Here is a 21,368-nt window from a genome sequence, read left to right on the forward strand (position 1 = left end):
AGCTCACGAAAGCTTATGCTCAAATAAATTGGTTAGTCTCTAAGGTGCCACAAGTACTCCTTTTCTTTTTGTGAAGACAGACTAACACGGCTGTTACTCTGAAACCTTGCTTTATAATGTTCACTTTGGGACTCTGTCTAAACACCATTACTTTATATATTTACTTTGGATTATGATTGAGGGGCATCTTCTGGGATAGTAACCAAGAAAAAGCAACAGCAGTTTGTTTGGAAATTTGAGGAACACTACATTTGCTATAACATTCTGTTTTTAAAATGCACATCATCTCACAGGTATTCAAACGCCAAATCTTTTGGTAAAGCTGTCCTCTATCTAACCAGCTCGTCACTACATATGTTAATAAACAGTAGGTCAAGCTAAGTAGGAAAACATGGCTACTCAACAGTTTTCTTCCAAATCTGCAAAATATTACAATACCAGATCAATTTTGAGCTGTTGAGACTAATCTGTCTATTGTTTGAATTTCTCAATTTAATCTAAAACCCCTTGATACACCAAATGCAAACTAATACATAAGTCAAAATGACATTGTTTTTGAAAATAAAAATCAGCTGTCTGACTGAAGGATAGGCTGGCTACTTTGTTTAACTTTTGAGTTCACTGTAAACAAACCACCAGTTAAAGTCAGTGTGATCTTGAATAGGTTACTGAGAATTACAAAACCTTTTTCCTATGGCTGGTCTAAGCACTCAATAAGTTTACATCACTATGTCTGCAGCTAATGTAGATAAGAATATAATAATCAGTATCTGAAGTAAAAATTAGTTTTTTGTTTAACATTTTAGTTCATTTTTGGACCAGAAACCCATATTCATGGTACGCTGTGAAATTTCTGGGGAGATCTTACACATTCATGACATGTCCCTGGGAAGGTGTGTGGCCAGTGATATATACATGCTGACTTGGAGAGACAAGCGAGAGTGGAACAATTCTTACAGGGCCATTATTGCAAAGCCACTCCGCCTGCCCTACTTCCAAAGGTACCACCTACTCAGGGAATGCCCTCTGTGCCCCACTAGCTCAACCAATCCTTTTCATGCTACCAAGCAGCTTGTGTCAATACACCATACCATAACATAAGAACGGCCATAGTGGGTCAGACCAAATGTCCATCCAGTCCAGCATCCTGTCTTCTGACAGTGGCCAATGCCTGGTGCCCCAGAAGGAGTGAACCTAACAGGTAATGATCTAGTGATCTCTCTGCTGCCATTCATCTCCACCCTCTGACAAACAGAGGCTAGGGACACCATTCCTTACCCATCCTGGCTAATAGCCATTAATGGACTTAATCTCCATGAATTTATCCAGTTCTCTTTTAAACCCTGTTATAGTCCTAGCCTTCACCACCTCCTCAGGCAAGGAGTTCCACAGGTTGACTGTGCACTGAGTGAAGAAGAACTTCCTTTTATTTGTTTTAAACCTGCTACCCATTAATTTCATTTGGTGTCCCCTAGTTCTTATGTTATGGGAACAAGTACTGTAAATAACTTTTCCTTATTCACTTTCTCCACACTACTCATGATTTTATATACCTCTATCACATTCTCCCTTAGTGTCCTCTTTTCCAAGCTGAAAAGTTCTACCCTCTTTAATCTCTCCTCATATGGGACCTGTTCCAAACCCCTAATCATTTTAGTTGCCCTTTTCTGAACCTTTTTTAATGCCAGTATATCTTTTTTGAGATGCGGAGACCACATCTGTTTGCAATATTTAAGATGTGGGCGTACCATGGATTTATATAAGGGCAATAAGATATTCTCCGTCTTATTCTCTATCCCTTTTTTAATGATTCCTAACATCCCGTTTGCTTTTTTGACTGCCGCTGCACACTGTATGGACGTCTTCAGAGAACTATCCATGACGACTCCAAGATCTTTCTCCTGATTAGTTGTAGCTAAATTAGCCACATCATATTGTATGTATAGTTGGGGTTATTTTTTCCAATGTGCATTATTTTACATTTATCCACATTAAATTTCATTTGCCAATTTGTTGCCCAATCACTTAGTTTTGTGAGATCTTTTTGAAGTTCTTCACAGTCTGCTTTGGTTTTAACTATCTTGAGCAGTTTAGTATCATCTGCAAACTTTGCCACCTCGCTGTTTACCCCTTTCTCCAGATCATTTATGAACAGGTTGAATAGGATTGGTCCTGGGACTGACCCTTGGGGAACACCACTAGATACCCCTCTCCATTCTGAAAATTTACCATTTATTCCTACCTGTTGTTCCCTGTCTTTTAACCAGTTCTCAATCCACGAAAGGATCTTCCCTCTTACCCCATGACAACTAGAGCAGGAAGCACTGGCAGTGTGACCAGCACTCTTTGGGCTGTTCTCTGCATCAATGTTAAATGACCAAACTTATCACCTACTGCTGAAAGTATAGATTAGATTTCTCTAAAGGAACAAAATGTTTCTTTCTTTTTAGTGTGCATCAGCAAAGGTGCCAGACCTTATTAGAGATCTACCTTTTGTGGATCACTGTGCACTTTTAGCTCATTTAGAGCAAGACTTGCAGATAATGACTTTTCATTATGCAGCAGGCTAGGTTAACTTCAGCTTTACAATTAGCTTTGCAAAGACCAGGGTTATATACCATCTGCCACTGAGCCAAACATCTAGCTCACTGGTACAGTAATAAACAGGGGGAGGAATCTGGTCTTTGTATAAGACAGTGCAACTCTTTTGAAGTGCTTGGGGTCGTAGATCCCATTCCTGTTTCTATCACTGACTTCAGCCCAGATTCACAAAGGTATTTAGGCATCTAGCTCTTATGATTGTAATGGAAGTTAGGCACTTACATACCTCTGAGGATCTGGGCCTTACTGTAAGACCGGAGTTGTCACTGAACCTCTCTATGCCCCAGTTTACCCTTCTCATAGACTCATGGACTTTAAGGCCAGAAGGAACCATTGTGATCTAGTCTAGGGGTTCTCAAACTTCATTGCACTGCGACCCCCTTCAGATAACAAAGTTATTACATGACCCGGGGGAGGGGGAGCCCAAGCCCCACCACCCCAGGTGGCGGAAGAGAGGGCTGGAGCCCAAGCCCCCCACCCCCACCCTGGGTGGGGGTGAAGCTTGGGCTTCAGCTTCAGCCATGGGTCCCAGCAAATCTAATGCTGGCCCTGGCGACCCCAGTTTGAGAATCGCTGATCTAGTCTGACCTGTACATTGCTGGCCACAGAACCTCACCCAACCTCTCTGCAAGACTGACGGTCATGCAAACTCCATAATGCCCCATGCTGCTCAAGGATGTGCTTCCTGCCAGTGCTTCCTGCCTCAATTTCCTCAGCTCTCCACACACCAGTCTGTGCTAGTGATGTGACTCAGCCCTCCAGCCACATCACAAGCAAACTTAACCCCTTACAGGATAGCAACAGGCCAAACTAAAAACTCCCAACAAACAAAAACGTTTTTCCTGGCCTTTCAGGGCACCTCTTCAGCTCATCCTCTGGAATTTGTTCCCAGCCCCTTTCTGGGCTACTTTTGGCTCATTCCCAGCCCCCGCTGGCTCTGTTCCTGGCATCCTTCACTGCTCTAGTATAGAGCACTAGGCCCCTGGGCCGGTTCCCCTGGAGTACTCAGCCTCCAGCAATCTCTGGTTCAGGGCCTTCCACAGGAGCCTACCCACCGGGGAGACTGACCTCCCTCAGCCCTTTAAGCTGTCACCTGATTTCCTTAGTCTCACCCTCACAGTCTGGGAAGCAGCTAATGAATTATGGTACAGGTATAGCTGGCCCTATCTCCCCTTAAGGGATTCAGTCATTCTATAACACTGATGTAATAATACCTTAAATAATTATTATTGATCAAATGCTTTAAGACTGTTGGATGAAAAGCATGATGTACAAATACAAAATTAATATTGGAATGAATCATTCCAAGAAATATATTCAAACAGTGTAATTTTCTTTGGAAAATATTTCTGAAGCCGTTAAAGAAATTGCTTTCAAAGTATTTAGCTACAAGTTCTTAGTATCAGGTTTTGAAGAACCTTAATCAGGGACTCTGCAAAACCAGGGAGATTTTACATTAATTAAAGTTTAACTTAGTAAAATGCAATTCCAGGGGATAAAATAACAAAGCTGTACTGACATGAAGAGTACTGAGCACTTTACCATCTTGGTCTCAGTATCTGGATCTTTGTGTGCACCCTTCAAGACCCATAAAATGACCTCAGGTCAACAAAGCCTATGACACCCTTAGCGAAGGCAAATATGATGATTTCGTTTTGGCTAAAGCAGATGAAAGTGCAGTTTTAATGTAAAGATCTCACCAATTTTTTAAAATCTTAGATGGGGTCTCTAAAGATTGTTTATGTTTAGAAACTTGGGTTCAACAATTTTAAGGCCCAGGTGATAAGTTAGAGATGCAGTTACTACTGGGCAGGATAGCAAGTCCATTCAAATCACTGAACACTTTAGCATCTGAGATGTTCCCTTCTGGACCTGGTATAAAACTCTGGCTGACTCCAAGTTGGCCATTTTATTCAGAGAGTGAAAGTGGCAACAACCTTTTAGGCAAATAACCCTTTTATTTTATGTGTCTTTCCTTGAAATGAAAGCTGTTTGCAGAATTTGTAGCAAACATCTTCAATTTTGGGATAGATTTCAGGTGCTAAGTTCCAAGGGAGCTGTTTTGTGGATACACAGTGTGTCATGCAATGTGATGCTTCTTCCTCACATTGTAATCTGTCCATTTAGACATTGGTTAATTGTTAATATATCTAAAAAAAATCATATTGGGGTTGTACGGAGGACAGTACAGCGCTTGGAGAGACAGACTTCAATCACTGTCTAAACTGCAGTATCTTAGATATGGGATCTTCCTTTGCCTAGCTGGAATTTAAAAGACCCTAATAAAATTAGGGCAATTTTAAGACACTAATTCTAGTGGAAATTTTATATAATCATTTGAATCTAGATCATTTCCTTTGGGGAGCAAGGTATTTATATCTGCTATTCGGGTGATCTTTCTGTAACATTAAAGATAGATGACATATGTTGGAAACAACAGTGAAGACAAAGCAGGGAACTCTACTTTTTTATGTCTCCAGGAGGAGAGAAAGATTTTGGTGCCTATATTCAGAGCTCAAAGCTATAGACAGAATCATGAAGAAGGAAGAATAATTTGCCATGAAGAATGATGCTTTTGGAGAAACACAATAGAATTTCATTGTCTCAATGGAGGTGGAGAGAGACCCGTTGTGAATTACTGAATTAGACCATGATCCTGCACTGGGATCGGCTAGTGCAGATCCCCCAGTCCTACATGGATTCCAGGGGCTGTAGTGTCACCCTGAATGGGCGCAAGTGTCTGCACTAGTAGGTGCTGCAGAACTGGAGCCAAAGCGAGAAAGTGAGTAAAGAAACTGGGGGAAAAGATGATGCATTATAAAACGTACTTTAATCACTTATGTCAATTGTAGGTTAGTATTTAATTGTAACAGTTTGTGGTACATTAGTAAATGAACTGTAATATACTGAAGAATATTTTATGAAATTAATTTAGTCATAGATCTTGCTACAGAATCTGCTATTAAATCTTTGCTGGGAAGGGGGAAGAGACTGTCAATTTTTAATGCCATTTATAAAGTGTATAGTTTAACAAAGTGCACATTACCACGGTCCTACTGTACTTTCTCCTCCAGGGTTAGTCATTTTACATTTATGCTTTTATTTCTTTCAAAGGATTTGCACTTCCATATACTGTATGTTCCAGGTAGGTATAAAATTTGATGTTTCTAACCAAACTAATGAATCTCTCATACACATTTATTGTTCTAATTTCTGGTTACTACCAGCGACACCAGAAAAACAGCTTTATCCAAGCTCTATATGGGAAGTTTATCTTTTTAGCAGTGATGATTTGTAAGGAAGCTGGTTGAAGCACCAGCTAGTAGGATTATTTTACAGACTTGTCTAACTTTATTTCCTTCAGGAATGGGATATCTGAAATAATATCTGACTAATACTAACAGAAAACATGGCCTCTTTCAAGTGCACCTCTAAAAAAAAGACTTTTAATTGATTTTACATTTATAACATTGACAGCTGTCAGAGGTGTCATTATTTGCAACGAAATACAGCTCCCAGGAGCTGATGGGACACTTCTTGATTAAGAAATTTGCTGAAGCTGTGAGATAAACAGTTTGGGTGTTTGAGGGTGCTTATGTATAATTCTTGGAATTATTGGTCTTTTAGATGGGCCACTTTTGTATTATTGTGTTTAATCACTTCCTGAGCACTGCCCATGGGCTCAGCCCCTATGCAGAGCACGGTGTAGAAGACAGCTTTGCCCTGAAGAACTCACAATTGAAGAAGACAAACTAATAGACAACAGTGGCACAGTGTCTTGTCTTGTTTTGTTGGGCAGAACAGCAGCAATGTCTATTGGTGAATTAAGACTAATAGGCTGCATAGAAGACTCCTGCTTGAAGAAAGGATATGAAAGATAAGAATGGTGCGGGTGTGCCAGACTGAAATAGCAAGGGCATTCCAGCCTAGGTCAATGTGGAAGAAGGCTCGGAGATGGAAATAGGAGAGATCCACCATCATCATTGTTAGGTATAATGTTGGTTTGTTTCACTACCAAAGCACGGACAGATTAAAGGGAAGCATTCACCACATCATTCCTCCATTCTTCTGACTGTAACTAGGGCCCAGTTTACATTAGAAAAGGTATGTTGGTATACTTATAGCAGCAACCCCCACACAGGGTAGACACAGCCTATAGTACAGCCCACTTAATAGAAACCCAGATATTAACAACTTCTGTTTAATAGCAACATTTTGCTGGGAACCAATCCCCTAAGACTTTAATGTTAATGAGATTCGGATATTGGCAATAGCATGCTTCTTATTAGCAATATTTTTGGAAGAAAGTCACCACCTGCAGGCAGGTATGTGGGGCTGCAGCCTCAGAGAGAAGCACTGGGACATGCCAAGCACCCCCTGCAGGCAGGGCAGGAAGTGCTGGGACCTGCCTATCCTAGCTGCAGCTGTGCACACCTGCCTGCAGCTAGTGCTCAGACCATCCTAGCAGTTCCTGCTGGGGCTGCAGCCCTGCATACCTGCCTGTGGACAGGGGCCACATAAAAGGTAATGGGCTGGGGTGGGGGGAGTTGCAGGGTAACTCTCCCTGTGCTCTCTGGGGGCTGCACTGCCATGGGATTGCATGTACGGAAGGAAGTGCTGGGATATGCTGAACCCTGATTCCCAGACAGTCCCCATGAAAAGCCCTGGTAACTGGGCTGCGGACCCCCTCCCTGCTGCTGCCCTGCACACAGGCAGATTTGCAGGTCTGCATTCAGGGAAGGTATCTACCAGCGCTTCCTTCCCTGGGTCCTGCTTCACAAACCTGCCTATACTACTATACCAGCAAAAGACTGCTTTTTCCCAGTACACCTTATACCAGTTCCCTGGACAAAATAAGCCATAACAACAAAAGCATTCTTGTGACAGTGTAACTGCATCTACGCTAGAGCTTTTGACGGTATAAAAATGTAATTAAAAGTCACCACTACCACTCTCTCCATCCACTCCTAAGTGAATTCGCCATACACTTCAGAGACAAGTCTTGCACGTGACAAACCTCTTTGCCCAGATCCTGAACTGCGTCAGCATCAGCACAGCCCAAGGCTCGGGGTAAAGGTGTCCCCAGCATAAATCAGTGTGGTCTCTACTTTACACCCAGTTGCCCAGGGCACCAAAGCAGTAGCAGCAGCCAGATCTTTTTGGCCAGGCCACATCCTCTGTGTCACAATGGGAAATGGGAGACATTTTTTCACTGATGAAAATATTCATGCTTTCATGTCTCAGGGCGTATAGGAGAGAACATAAAAAGACAGGCTTAGCATTTCAATGACTTATGAGCAGAACATGCACCAGTGATATGAGGATGTTATTCCGCAACTGACTGAACTACTCATTGAACAGTTCAACAGTAAATTGTTTGGTATTTTGCCCATTTACGTGTGTGTACTTTGTTATGCCATTAGAGGTTCTTATATTCCTCTTCCAATGAATATTATGTTGAAGATGTGCCTGAACCAAAACCCCAGATCTGACTATTCCACTTTTTGGTTAAGTCTGGGTCCAAATCTAAACCATTATTAAAGGAGAGTTTAATTAAAGCAGATACTGGTTTGCACCCAGGGGACTATATATTTAAAATTCACATACCATTTAAAGTTGTCTCCTCAGTTATCAGCTTTATTAACACCAATTAAAAAATCTAGTAGCGAGTCTGAACTGGACAAGACAACCCAATCCATCAAACCCAAACTAAGATATTGACTATTATATATGTAGCTTTCACCACATTAATCTTTTTACTCCACCAAAAAATTAAACTATTACATTCATTTAGAATTGCATTAAAATGTTATCAAAGGCTGAATTTAACAGTACACTAGTATTCTTGATCTTCATGATTATTATGTGGGTTACATCAGAATTTCTCTCTCTCTTTTCCTGATGGTTAACAACATAGAACATTGCGATGATTAAAAACAATAAAATGAGTCTTGAGTAAAATAAGCAAGTATATAGTAACAGAGCCACTCCCCTTCCAAAATACTAGAGTATCCCTAAATAAGATACCAGGTTTAAATTCCCTAGTCATAACAATTTCAGGCTCTCCATTGCTGATAATGGATATCACATCATGAAAATCTGCATAAAAGGTTTAAGAAATTAGTATAATAAAATGGATTTGAGTATGAAACACGTCAATTTTTTTCTTTTCCCCCCATATATTTACTGGTGTTCCTTTCTAACACATTTTATTTTAAATAGAATGGGCTGGGAGATGGATGCACACTGGTGAATTTGCTTTCCTGTCCTAACGGGGGAAACAGATTTTATTTTTGAAAGCTATAATAATTACACACAATCAAAATGTATGAGTATTATTTTAAGCTGATTTTGATTTGTGCACTTTCAATTGTGCATTCAGTTTTCACAGTTGAACTAGTGGAAAATACAAAAAAATTGGGAAAGAATTACATGAAAATGGATTTAACTGTTTTTGGAACTTGGTGGGAAAATCTGTCAGCAGTAGTATTTTTGCTGTAACTAAAGCTGGGTTTTGAGAGGCAAAAAAACCAACTTTCTCTGCCCCCAAAATGCTAATGTGTGCACTGCAGTGGAAGCGCAGCTTGCTGTACTGTTTGGTCTTGATGTGAATTTTACACACCAGAGCTCATTGCTACAGCAAGGAGACCTTGACAGGGAGAAGGTGTCAGAAGAAAAAAATACTGTATACACAAATAGTGCAATCTCTATGGCATCCGCGTTTTTGGAATGCTTGGCTGAGTGCTAAACAAAACCGCAGAACAAAACAAAATCCACATTTAAGCCAATGGGACTTTTGCCTCAATAGGGGATAGCCTCACTAAGAGGTTTTTGTAAAAAAAACCCTTTGTGTAGAAAACAAGCCAGAAAGTTTTCTGCATCCTTATAGTTGATTAACAAACTGGGCAAATAAATGAAAGCAACATCCAAGTGTACCTGGGATTCACACACTAAAAGGGTTCACTGGATAGCCTCTCTCCACAAGCTGAGTTTGACCACATACAAAGTGGCTGAAATGCTCCCCATGGTTTTGCTGCCTCAGTTCTACTGAGCACTGTAGCAGTATTGCTGGGGAAACTGAGGCAGGAATAGAAGGGCTGATTTTAAAGTGCAGAAACATTGAAATTCATGAACTGGGCTTCTCCTACCCATCCTTTCACATGGTGCCAGTCTCCATAGCACAGCCCTGTAACCCTCTATGTAAATTGCAAACTAGCGGCCAGATTCATCAGTACGGAGCAGCACAAAGCAGCTGAAATGATGTTCTGGAATATCTGCCCTTAAAAAAAAAAGTTTTAAGGTTGCTACATCACATCTTCAACTCAGAAATATCACAAGCACCATTGTCTTTGAGTTTCTTACTTAGTGTCTGTGTATGAAATTTTTAAGAGTTTTCTTAAAAAAACAAGGACATTCCAAGAGGGAAAAATTAAGATGGGGATTGAGAGGACATATCAGTAATTTAGAGTAAGATACATTACAGAACTGTTGTAATTATCCCAAAACCAAGCATTAGAAAGCCAGGATATTAAGAATTAAGGTTACACTTTAAAAAAATGTAGAACATGTTGGGGTTTGGAAATGCACGGTTAAAGCACTCAAACAACCTTAACTCTGCCCTGTCGTGATGCTATGCATAAACATATAATTAAGGCATTTTAGTATCTGTGGTCCCACATAAGATTAAATGGATATTTAAAGACGCTTAGTTTGTTTTTTTCTATATTTTTCTCTTCATGGTGTCACTAAGAGGCAGACTTAAGATTGTTTGAGTGCCTTTGCTGTGCATTTCCATAGCTTAGAATATTTCAATTTTGTTGAAGTGTAACCATAACTCTGAACTTTCTGGGTTTCTAGTGCTTGATTTTGGAATAATTACAAACTTCCTACAGTGTATTTTACTCTAAATTACTGCTATGTACTCTCAACCATGACATTTTTTTGTCTTCAAAATATGACATCAAAACATTTGGGTTGTTTTGAATGCACTGTAGCTGTAATACAGCTTGGCTTTAGGAAACCCAATGATTCAGCATCTCATCAAATTCTACTAGAAAAGTAAATTCAAACAGTATATGAAAAGTATCACATGAACTAGAAACTGGATTATAAACAGGTAGCGTTAAACAGTAGCATATTAAGTTAATGGACATTTGTCAAGAGGGGGTGGCACAGTGTTCACTGGCCTGGATAACTTCCCCTAACACCACAGATCCAGATATAGTGAGGAAGTCAGCCTCCTCCAGGGCAGTGTGGCTCCATTCTCCTACAGATAGTATGCTACCGCTCTGGGCTTGTAGAGGTGAAGCAGAAAGATCCTTTTAAAATTAATTCTAAATCTAACTAATTACTTGTAAATTCTCAAACTGTATTCTATACTCAAAAGTGCTGTAATTCTAGGAAGGATAAACAATAGATACCTTTGTACATAAAAGTACTTGAACTCTTACTTTATGTGCAAAACTCAATTCATTGTTAACTATGGATCTGTGACTAACACTTCCATAATGTTCTCTCTCTCTCTTCCACCCTTCATTTGTTTTGGATTTTTTAGGCCCAGTCCTGCAAGAAGCTCTGTGTTTATTGCAATGGACTACATAGGCACAGAATATCCACCCACACAGAGCTCCTTGCAGGATCAGAGCCTTTGATGGCATGCCTTTCAGAACATGATTATGTCTGAGTAAGCAGAGTCTAAGTGAGCTCTCCCCTGGTATCTAGTGATGAACTGGGAGAAAAAGACTTCAGAAGTGGACTGTATTTGCATAGACACACCTACTCTGCCTAGGTACTCCGCAGATGGAGCTACGTTGCCAAAGTAATCAATTCTGGCTGGTTTGGGGTTAACATTCATTTTTGCATTTAAGGCTGGGATAATGAAATATTATTCTTATTGCATGAGTAAAGGACAGCAAAACTTTACTTGGTATGTCTTGACTGAGGGGGGTCACCCTAGCTGAAATCTCACTTGCAAAGCAGAGGTAGGGATGCCAACGCCCAGTTAAGGAGATAGGGATAGTTGTTTCTATCCACCTTTATAGACTTTGCTTAAACAGTCCTAGACACAATCTGACCTGCTCTTCTCCCCAGTGTTTACAGACAGAGCTAATTAAATTCAGCTGAGAGTCCAATGTTTCTGTTCAGTGATTATCAGAGCTGAATCACTGATAGCAGATCTAGGGGCTAAGCCTTTGACCTTGTGTGTGGACAGTGTTGCAGAAAAAGGCAATGTGGAGGCTATGCTAGCAGCGAGGTTCCCTGCTACACAGTGAAATCACCGAGAGCTGGGCTGAGGGCATGGCTACACTGGAAACTTCAAAGTGCTGTCGCGGGAGTGCTCCTGGGGCAGCGCTTTGAAGTGCGAGTGTGGTCACCCATGAGTGCTGGGAGAGAGGTCTCCCAGCATTCCTGGTAATCCACCTCCATGAGGGGATTTGCTCTGAGCGCTGGGAGCCTGTTTACACTAGCGCTTTAAAGCGCTCTGACTGGCTGCACTCAGGGGAGGGGGGTGATTTTTCACACCCCAGAGCCAGCAAGTTAGAGCGCTATAAAATGTAAGTGTAGCCAAGCCCTTAGTGGTGGAACCTCAGCACATGGCATCACAGAAGCGGTAGTGAGCAGCAAAGAGCAGCGGCAAGCAACCAGCAGCAGAGTTTGCAGCTGCAATAAGCCAATTGCAGAGTGGCTCAGCAGCAGCAGAGGCATTGCGTGCGCGCCCCCCTACACCTGCACCCCCACTTCCAGGGTGGAAGGTGAACCCACCTTTGAGCTCTGGGTCTTTGCTGACTAAGGACAACCAACTATCAATGGGGTATAGTGAAAGGAAAGGGGAGTGACATGTTAAAGGGACATTCATTTGTTGGACTTTCACACTGCAGGGTGAGAAAATGAGGCAAAGGACATTGCCCATATGTACTGTGGGTTGGGTGTTTGCTTGTGGTCACATGCATTTGAACCATGGTTGTGTTGTTTTCACAAATTAATGCTTGGTTTCCTTTCCCTGTTAAAAGTTTTCTTTTGTTATACACAGACTTGGTGCTTGCAAGGGGGAAAGTATTGCCTCTTAGAGGTACCCACAGGTCCGCCGAGGAGGGGAAGGGGGTAATTGCCAAGGGCTCAGGGCGATGTAAAAGGGCCCTGGGCCTCCTGGCCGCCACTGGCAGCACTGCAGAGCTAAGGCAGGCTTCCTGCCCGTACTCACTCCGCACTGCTTCTGGAAGCGGCCAGAACGGCCCTACAGCCCCTGGGGGGACCTCTGTCCCCAGTGCCGACTCCACAGCTCCCATTGGCTGGGAACTGTGGCCAGTGGGAGCTGCGGGGTGGTGCCTGTGGACAGCGGCACACGGAGACCCCCAGGGCCCTCTGCCTAGGAGCCGCTGCCAGAGGGTGTGCTGGTCACTTTCAGGAGCTGCCCGATGTATGCGCTGACCCCCTGACCACCTCCTGCACCCCAACCCTCTGCCCCAGCCTAGAGCCCGCAGCCAAACTCCCTCCCAGAGCCCGACCCCGAACCCCTTCCCACACCCAAACTCCCTACTGCACCCAAACTCCCTCCCAGAGCAGAACCCCTCAACCACTCCTGTACCCCAGCCCCCTGCCCCAGCCTGGTGAAAGTGAGTGAAGGTGGGGGACAGCAAGCAACAGAGGGATGGGGGATGAGTGAGCAGGGGGCGGGGTGTCTGAGAAGAGGCAGAACAGGGCGTGGCCTCAGGGAAGCGGTGGAGTAGGGAGCGGGGCAAGGGTCTTTGGGTTTGCGTAATTAGAAAGTTGGCAACCCTACTGGGCGGGCATGTGGAAGCCCTGGCCGTGCTGGAAGAGTGCGCTCAGCAGTGCAACCAGCAGCTTGCTGGGCACCAGCCAGCGCAGGTGCAGCACTGCCCAAATGTTGGGCAGACCGCATCCGCGCGGCTTGTGCATGTGTGGGGGCCTATTGACTGTTCTGCCCTGGGACCCAGAATTGCTGTCGGCGGGCCTGGGTACCCAGGATCTGTTAAAGGTGGTGGTTAGTTTTCCCAGATCACTGGGTGGGTGCTCAAGCCGGTTCTGTTTTGCATTGTTTTGAGAAACTCCGATATACTGAACCTGGCCGTTGTTGCTGCCGACTCTGGCAGAAGGGTTACATCTGCACAGAGTCTAGCGCATTTTGGGTGCTACTACAATATAAATAACAACAGTGCTTGAAATAAAGGTCAAAAGAGGGTGAGAAATTGTTTGCATGATTCAGGGTGGAACAAAGCAATGAGATGAAATTAGAAAAAGGTAGACTAAATATCTAAAAGGTAGACTAAAACTTGCAAATGGTATGATCCGTTAAATTGTGGAACTGGGATAGGTTTCTAATGAAAGTGGTGAAAGCTATGTTGCATGAGTTATTAAAAATTAGACTAGACACCATGATAGAAAATATACCATAGGAACCAATCCGGTGCTGTCAGGGGTATAGATTAGATAACCTAACAGGTCTTTTTCTTTAAGTTGCATGATTCTATAAATTTCCTAAAGATGCTCGACAGTAATTTAAGCTACTAGACTTCATTGGAAATCAAGAGAGTATAAATTAAATGTAAAGACAACTAAAGGACATAATTTAGGAATTTTGGGAAATATTCTAAAACATAAATAGGTCACTTTGGCTTTGAACTCAGGAGAAGAAGAGTTGAAGGAGAATATGATGTTTGAAGTCAAACCTATGTTTGATATATGTTGGCCACGTTGGGATGATAACTTTCAAACCTTCTCCTCTTTTTTACATCTCCCACTTATTGGTCCACTAGAAATTCCCAGGCAAACACCTCATCGCTGTAGCAGAATTTGGCCACATGGCAATTTGATAGACAGAAATAAAAAGATATGTAAAAATACATCCCGTGCACCTGGAAGAAGCCTGCCCCGTATCTGTTCAGTAGAAGTGCCTTTACTTTTACCAATACTTAAAATCAAGAAGCTTAGATTGGCAAAAAAGAAAAGGGCAATGCTTCTCACAAGTACTCAAGAATGAATTGGTATAATTGACTTTAATGGTCCCATCTAGTGTGTAAATACAAATCTAAGACTTTTTTTAAAAAATGGTCTGTGAAAATATATTTAAGAAAATGTAAAATGTTAGTTTAATGACCCTCTATATCCTAATGATTCTTGAGATGTTAAGATCTATGCTGTAAATACATACACACAAGGAATTGTTTAAAAATGTGTATTATTGATCTGATGGACCAAGATAGTTGAACTGCAGCCATAAAAGTTTATCTTGTCAGCATGTAATATTGATAAAAACAACAATAAAAATCTTTTAAAAAGCTTGTTGTTCAACTAGTAGAGATACTGACTTATCTGGAGCCTTTATGGCTTGGTGTTCAGTATATATGAGTATTTAGACACAATTTTAAAATCTGTATGCACCAACTTCCTATTATGTCTAAGGGGCTCATGATGCATGAATAAATGTTACCAGAAATAGTGCCTGGATCTCATGAGTTCTAGGCCCACGTCCAAGCCACTAGACCACAGCATCTCCTGCTGCCAAACCCCTGCCAAGCATTTAGAGTAAAATTTTCAAGAGCACCTAAGTGACTTAGGAGAAAGTCAGTGGGACCTAGCTGTTTAGGGACAGATTTTCAAAGGTATTTTGGTGCCTAAAGATACAGACAGGTGCCTACAGAGCTTTAAGCATCTAGGTAGAGTTAGGCACCTATTTAAGTGCTTTATAAAATCTCTCTGGCTATATCTCTAGGTAGCAAAATACATTTAAAAATCTTGCCCTAAGTCATAGGTCCCATTTACTTTCAACAAGACTTAGGTTCCTAAGTGCCTACGGGTACATCTACACTGCGATAAAAGACTCACGGCACAGCCAGAGCTGGTCCAGGTCAGTTGACTCAGGCTAGTGGGTCTCAGGCTGAGAGGCTATAAAACTGTAGTGTAGACATTCAGGCTCCAGCCCAAGCCCAAACATCTATGCTACAATTTTATAGCCCTCTAACCCAAGCCCCGCAAGCCTGAGTCAACTGACCTGGGCCAGCCGCAGGTCTTTTACTGTATTGTAGACATAACCGTAGTCACTTCTAAAAATGGGATCTTGTCTCTATTATCGACTCTCTATCTCCATTTTTCCCATCCGTTAAATTAGGCTACTAGTAATTAGCAAAAATTATTGCACATATTTATTGTGTATTTCAGCAGGGGCTGTGAGGCAAACATTATCATCCCCATTCTACAGATTGGGAAACTGAGATGCAGAGGTTGAGTGACTTGCTTGGGAAGATGGGAGATGTGTTGTGATCTAATACATTAGGCCTGGGCATCACCATCAGGAGACCCAGGTGTCAGTTTTCTACACTGTCTTGCTGTGTGATTTTTTTTAACAATATCCTTAACTTCTCTATACCTCAGTTATGCTACATGTAAAACGTGACTAATATTTACCTACCACACAGGACTAGATCACCGATGTTTGAAAATCATGTTTAGATCCTTATGTGGAAGGTGCAAAGTATCACCATTATATTTCATTAATACAAACTGAAATATAATTCTCATTCCACCTTCTTAATATACATCTTTCATGTCATGCAATGGAAATTTCACAACTTTGTTAATCCTATTACCCACAACAGTTGGTCTCTTTTAAACTTCAGTCTCTTTCCATCCTCCTTAAACTATCTATACTCTGCTGTATTAAGCCAAGACAGATTTGGTTTTACATTTTCTGCAGCATCAAGCAAAACACCAAAATAAACAAGGTGAAATCTTGGCCCTATTAAAGTCAGCAGCACAACTCCTACTGAATTCAATAAGAACAGGATTTCACCCACAGGATTTAAGGTGACTGGAGAGTCTTGGTTTTCTATTTGAAATGCAAAATATACAGGATTTGCCATATCAACCAGCTGTGATTATTTCAGGCAAAATTATCCTTACATAGAGGAGGCCCAGGTTAGCAGGGATAAGGAGACACAATTCAGGTTTGAGGGGACCTTAGCACTGCATTTCAGACTTTTCAACACATACTTCTATTAATTGCAAACTTTGATATATGTTGATATGCCAACTTTCAAGATGTTTGTGTTTCTTCTAATATTACAGTGTTCCAGTAAGGTTCTTTTCCCCTTCTTATCAATGACTTGTCTGTTTTAACAAAGACTATGAGAATTTTGGATTTTTTGTCAAATCTAATTTTTAATAAAGGTAACTATTTCAGCTATTTTAAAAAAATTAAACACAAATGGACTAATTTCTTACTGATTTTCCCTTAAACCAAAGCTACATTAACCAGTCTTACTGAGAGAAAAGTTCTTAAATAAACTTCTCCATTGCATGTGCACGCACACACACAATCACAAGCAACTTAAAAATAACTCATCTGCTTTTAAAAAGTATTTATAAAACAAGTGGCTCTTAGATGAACAGCATGTTTGACAACTCTTTGCCAAGTGAGAAAGTTGATGGCTAAGTTAGAATTGAGTTTCATGAGAATGCTGACATAACTTGAACTATAGGCACTAGAAAGTGCTGATATATATATATATTTATTTATTTATTTATTTCAAATCTTATGCTGCAAAGCTTCAGGAAGTAGAATTTGAAGAACAAACAAGCAGTTAAACTACCCTGTTACAGAACCATTACAATGCACTGCACTAGCAATTTTCTATAATGTAAAACACTGAGATAAAGAACTACTGGCCCATTCTTACAGAGCTAAAGGAAAATCCGACTTGCACCCATGAATCAAATGCAAAAATACATGACCATTGATATTACCTGGAATTAAGAAAGTGAAGGTGCGTTGTTTGTTTTTGTTTATTTGTTTAAGTAGTTCCCCACATTTTAAATTAGGGACCTATGTAAATAACATGACATTTTTCATCAGCAAAATATAAATAGGGGAAATACAATGAAGTTAAGAAAAAAGCAGGCTAAATATCAGGAAAACTTGCTAACAGTAAGATTTATTAGAATGGGGAATAATCTCCCAAGGAGAGCGGAGGAAGCCCTAACTCTTCAGACTCTTAATATTAGATTTGACAAAACACTGGCAAATGTACTGTAGAAAATAATCCAGTATTGATGGAGGATGTAGTAGATGACCCTAGTACTTTAGTTCTTTTCCACTGCTAATGGGGGTGATTCCATTATTCATAAAATATAATTACTAATGCAACACTGAGTAATTAAATGACAATTGAACATCTTAACTAATATTAAATGTCAAGCAATTGTAACTACTGGTTATAATATTGTAGCAGCTTTTTATTTTGTCTTGTTGCCATTTAGCCAATAACTGCCCAGATCAGTATTGACTGTGCACAAATTATCATTCTGACGTATACTGACTAGGGATGTATGGAGTAAACTGATTTATAAATTGAAGATACTCCTAGAAAAGTGAGTTAGCACACCTCTGTAATCTAATATAATGGCATGCATTCTCATTGTATAATATACTTGAATATATAAAGTAGTGTAAAAAAGTGTGTACGTCTATACAGACTTTCATTTGTATTTGAAAAGCATATACTGATTTTGAACTGAAACTGGATAAAGTGTATTTTTTATTTTTAGTTCTAAATGCCTTAAGAAATATGGCACACTTACTGATGTATTTATTTTTTGCATTTTAGCATCTTTTTTTCATTAAACATGAAAATTATATACTTAAGAAGAAATTAACCTAAAAGAATCATCATCCCAATTCCTGTAAGAAATTTTGAGATGAAGGCTTGTTGATTATACAAAGTTTGCTGGGTTACAAGCATTTTGCTCTATCACAACTCTAAAAATGGTAATTTTCTCTTAATTGGCTGAAATGCGGAACCCCTTGTAGTATATTAAGATTTTCTATGTTTATTTTTGATGGTTTAAAAAGATAAGACAAGAATTGATATTTAAATATCACTAATATCAGCTTGCTAAAATTCTACTAATTAGATTCCAAGAAGCAATTATTCCTTTGAAAAATCTAATCTATATACCACCATAGATACCAAGTGTTCAAAATTCAATTTAGTATTCTCTGTTTAGAACAAAATAACAATAAAACTATAGCTTAACTTTGGTTAACAGAAGGCAAATGATAAATAAATGTCCTGATATAATCCAGTACACCACAAAAGTATAAACACAACTTTTTAAAATATTAGCATTACTTGGTACCACAAAGCTACCCCTACAATCTAAGACACTGTTGCTTTGTTTCAAATTATTTTTGATTAAATTCATGATAAGCATTGCAGGACTAAGTGCCTCCAAAGCTTTAATTGTTTATGATGTAAATAGTTAAAAGGCAGAATAATCACGACTCCCCCTCTGAGAGTTATACAGCTTGTATCATCTGAGAACAGGTATTGACTGCATGTGATTTTTGTAGCATCAAAGAAAACATATTTTGGTTCTTCAAAGTGATCAGCGTTCACACTAAACAGTTTTAAAGACCACAGCAAGTAAGTTCACATCATCATCCATAAAAAATGTGGAACACAACTGATGCCTGTTGGGACAAGTTTTAATCAGTCCCTTTGATATCTGGTAGTAAAAAAAGAAAAAGAAAAAGCGTTTCCATTTAGTTCTCTTCTCCTCAGCAACTTTGTAATCCATTTACTGCTTTCCATTCACATCCCTAACCCCTGTGTGTTGGTTAGCTAGAAACCGTGTTGTAAGAATGTGAAGAATGTAAACAGCCTTTTATTGTCCAAAAGGATAGCAGTGTGAAAGAAATGTGTGCCTTATCGCAAGACTGCAGCTCCGTACTTCATTGCCATGATAAAGTGCTGAAGCAAAAAACATTAGAAGACAAGCACAATCCAAAAACGGATTAGAATTTGACATAAGCTTCCTCAAAAACTAATCAATCAACTCATGCTTTAATATTAGAATCCAGTTCTTAAGGAGGGTGTTTAATAATCCTTTCAAGGGTTATTACACATTCCCTATTGACTATGGTGACAAACTTTCAGATACAAGACAGCTAGGAAAAGAGGCAGAACTTTTGCAGCATAAATCAGAGATAACTGCTCACATAATTAACATGCTCCTGGAAAAAGGCATTTTGAAATAAAATTACGTTTTCTTTGCTTTCAGGTAAGGCTGGCAAACTCATTTTAAGGTTCTTTATCCCCCCCCCTCAAATTCAGTTTATTTTTCACTAATATCCCAAGAATATCCCAATTTTATTTTCTCATTAAAAGAGGTGTGCTAAAGATTACACTCTTTACACACCTATTTCAAATAAACATCTCATTTTAATTTCATTTTGTAGCTCCAGCTTTTTAAATCTATATTGCCGAAACCTACTACTTCAGTCACTCAAATTCTTTTGCATTTAACGTATAATTAAACAGTACTACACAGACACATGTTCCTGTATCGAATCCAAATGGACAGAAATCCTTGTGTGGAGTCCAACAAAGAATCATAAACTCTACAATAACTGTTTAATATGCAGTTAGGAAAACAGAAAAGTTCATAAGGATAATAATTTTAAGCCAGTGTTTGTCATTCACTTCCTTAAAATAGTTAACTAAATTGGTACTGCGCAATGCTAACTGTGGATCTAGAGTAAGGTTCAGAAGTGGAATTGTGGTACTCTGAAGCACCGCGTAGCTCAGGATATTCAACATGTCCACAGTCACAGATATGTCCTACAGGCAGTTACAGCTTCTATTGTTAGAGAGCATTATTTAAAATACAGGCCTTAGAAATCTGAAATCCCAATTAAACTTACTGAAAAATATTACAAAAAATACAGAGAAAACTATGGCACTCTTAAAAGAGAATCTTAATTTATGGGTCTGTAACAATCAGTTGTTTTGCTGCAAGTTGTGGCTGCCTTTACTGGATTAAAGTCTACTCCCTATTTTATCTCCAAAAGACAGTATGCAGGTAGACAACAATCATTACCTTTCCCAAGTAACATGACAGCAGTTTAATGGGAGAGAATATACAGATTGTGTGTTAAGAACTCGTATTTAGTTGCTCTTAAAGTTGCACGAAACAAGCAGGGAGAAAAAAGAGTGTTAAATGCCATGCTCCCAGCAAAAAGGCACCACAATCCAGCATAATCACCACCGAGCACAAATGTTTGATGAAGGGGCATGTGCTCCATTACTTTGGATATCTGAAACTGGTTACAAAAAACTAAACTCATCCTGGATAATTAAATAAACCCTCTGCAAAGACTCTGGTTTCAGGTATTTCTAGCCTACATAACAACCTGCAAAGGAATGCCTGCTGCTTTGACACAGAGATAGATGCAAACGCCTTTCAGAAGCGCCTTGGCTATAGCTTTCCAAGGGCTCTGCAGTTACTTCTAGCATAAAGATTTATTTAAAAAAAAAAAAAAGAAGAAGAAGAAGAAGCAGACTTACAAGCTGAAGGAAGCTCTGTACCACAATAAGAGGCAGGGGCTGCAGGTACATCATTCTGGCTTGGAGTCTAGGAGATGATTTCCCTTACTTGGATCTTGCACATCTCCACTTTGGGGGGCAGGACTGAGTACAGGGACATACCACTGTGATCACCTTAAGCAAAACGCAAACCGGGAGAATCAAACCCCCAACACATCCTCAGCGCAGCGCTCCGCTCCTCAGGCAGCGGGGCGACCTGAACTGGCCACGGCAGAGCCCTGCCGCGCCGCTGCAGGACCGGACCTGAGATCCAGGGGGGCCGTCACCTCCCCCCGCCCCCCCGGGGGCCGAGCAGCCGCCGCCGCAGCGGCAGCGTCCCCGCTGCGCACGCCAGCCGGCTCTCCAGCTGCCCGCCCCGCTCGCGGG

The 21,368-nt window shown here is 40.5% G+C and overlaps 1 protein-coding gene across 2 annotated transcripts in view; it reads right to left on the bottom strand.

Moving 5' to 3' along the window:
* NXPH2 (neurexophilin 2) overlaps positions 1-21,246 on the bottom strand; it is an 82,281-nt gene extending 61,035 nt beyond the window's left edge. Inside the window, exon 1 of one of the 2 annotated variants that reach the window (XR_012154158.1) lies at positions 20,964-21,037. Coding sequence is in view for 1 of the 2 variants with exons in the window: in XM_073304727.1 (XP_073160828.1) it covers positions 20,964-21,017 (54 nt within the window). In the remaining variant the exon portion in view is untranslated. Of the gene's footprint in view, positions 1-20,963 lie in introns of both variants that reach the window. The other variant, XM_073304727.1, reaches the window with a different exon arrangement.
* Between the last annotated feature and the right edge of the window lie 122 nt (positions 21,247-21,368).

Source organism: Lepidochelys kempii, chromosome 11 (genome assembly GCF_965140265.1).
Source record: "Lepidochelys kempii isolate rLepKem1 chromosome 11, rLepKem1.hap2, whole genome shotgun sequence".
Lineage (NCBI taxonomy): Eukaryota > Metazoa > Chordata > Testudines > Cheloniidae > Lepidochelys > Lepidochelys kempii.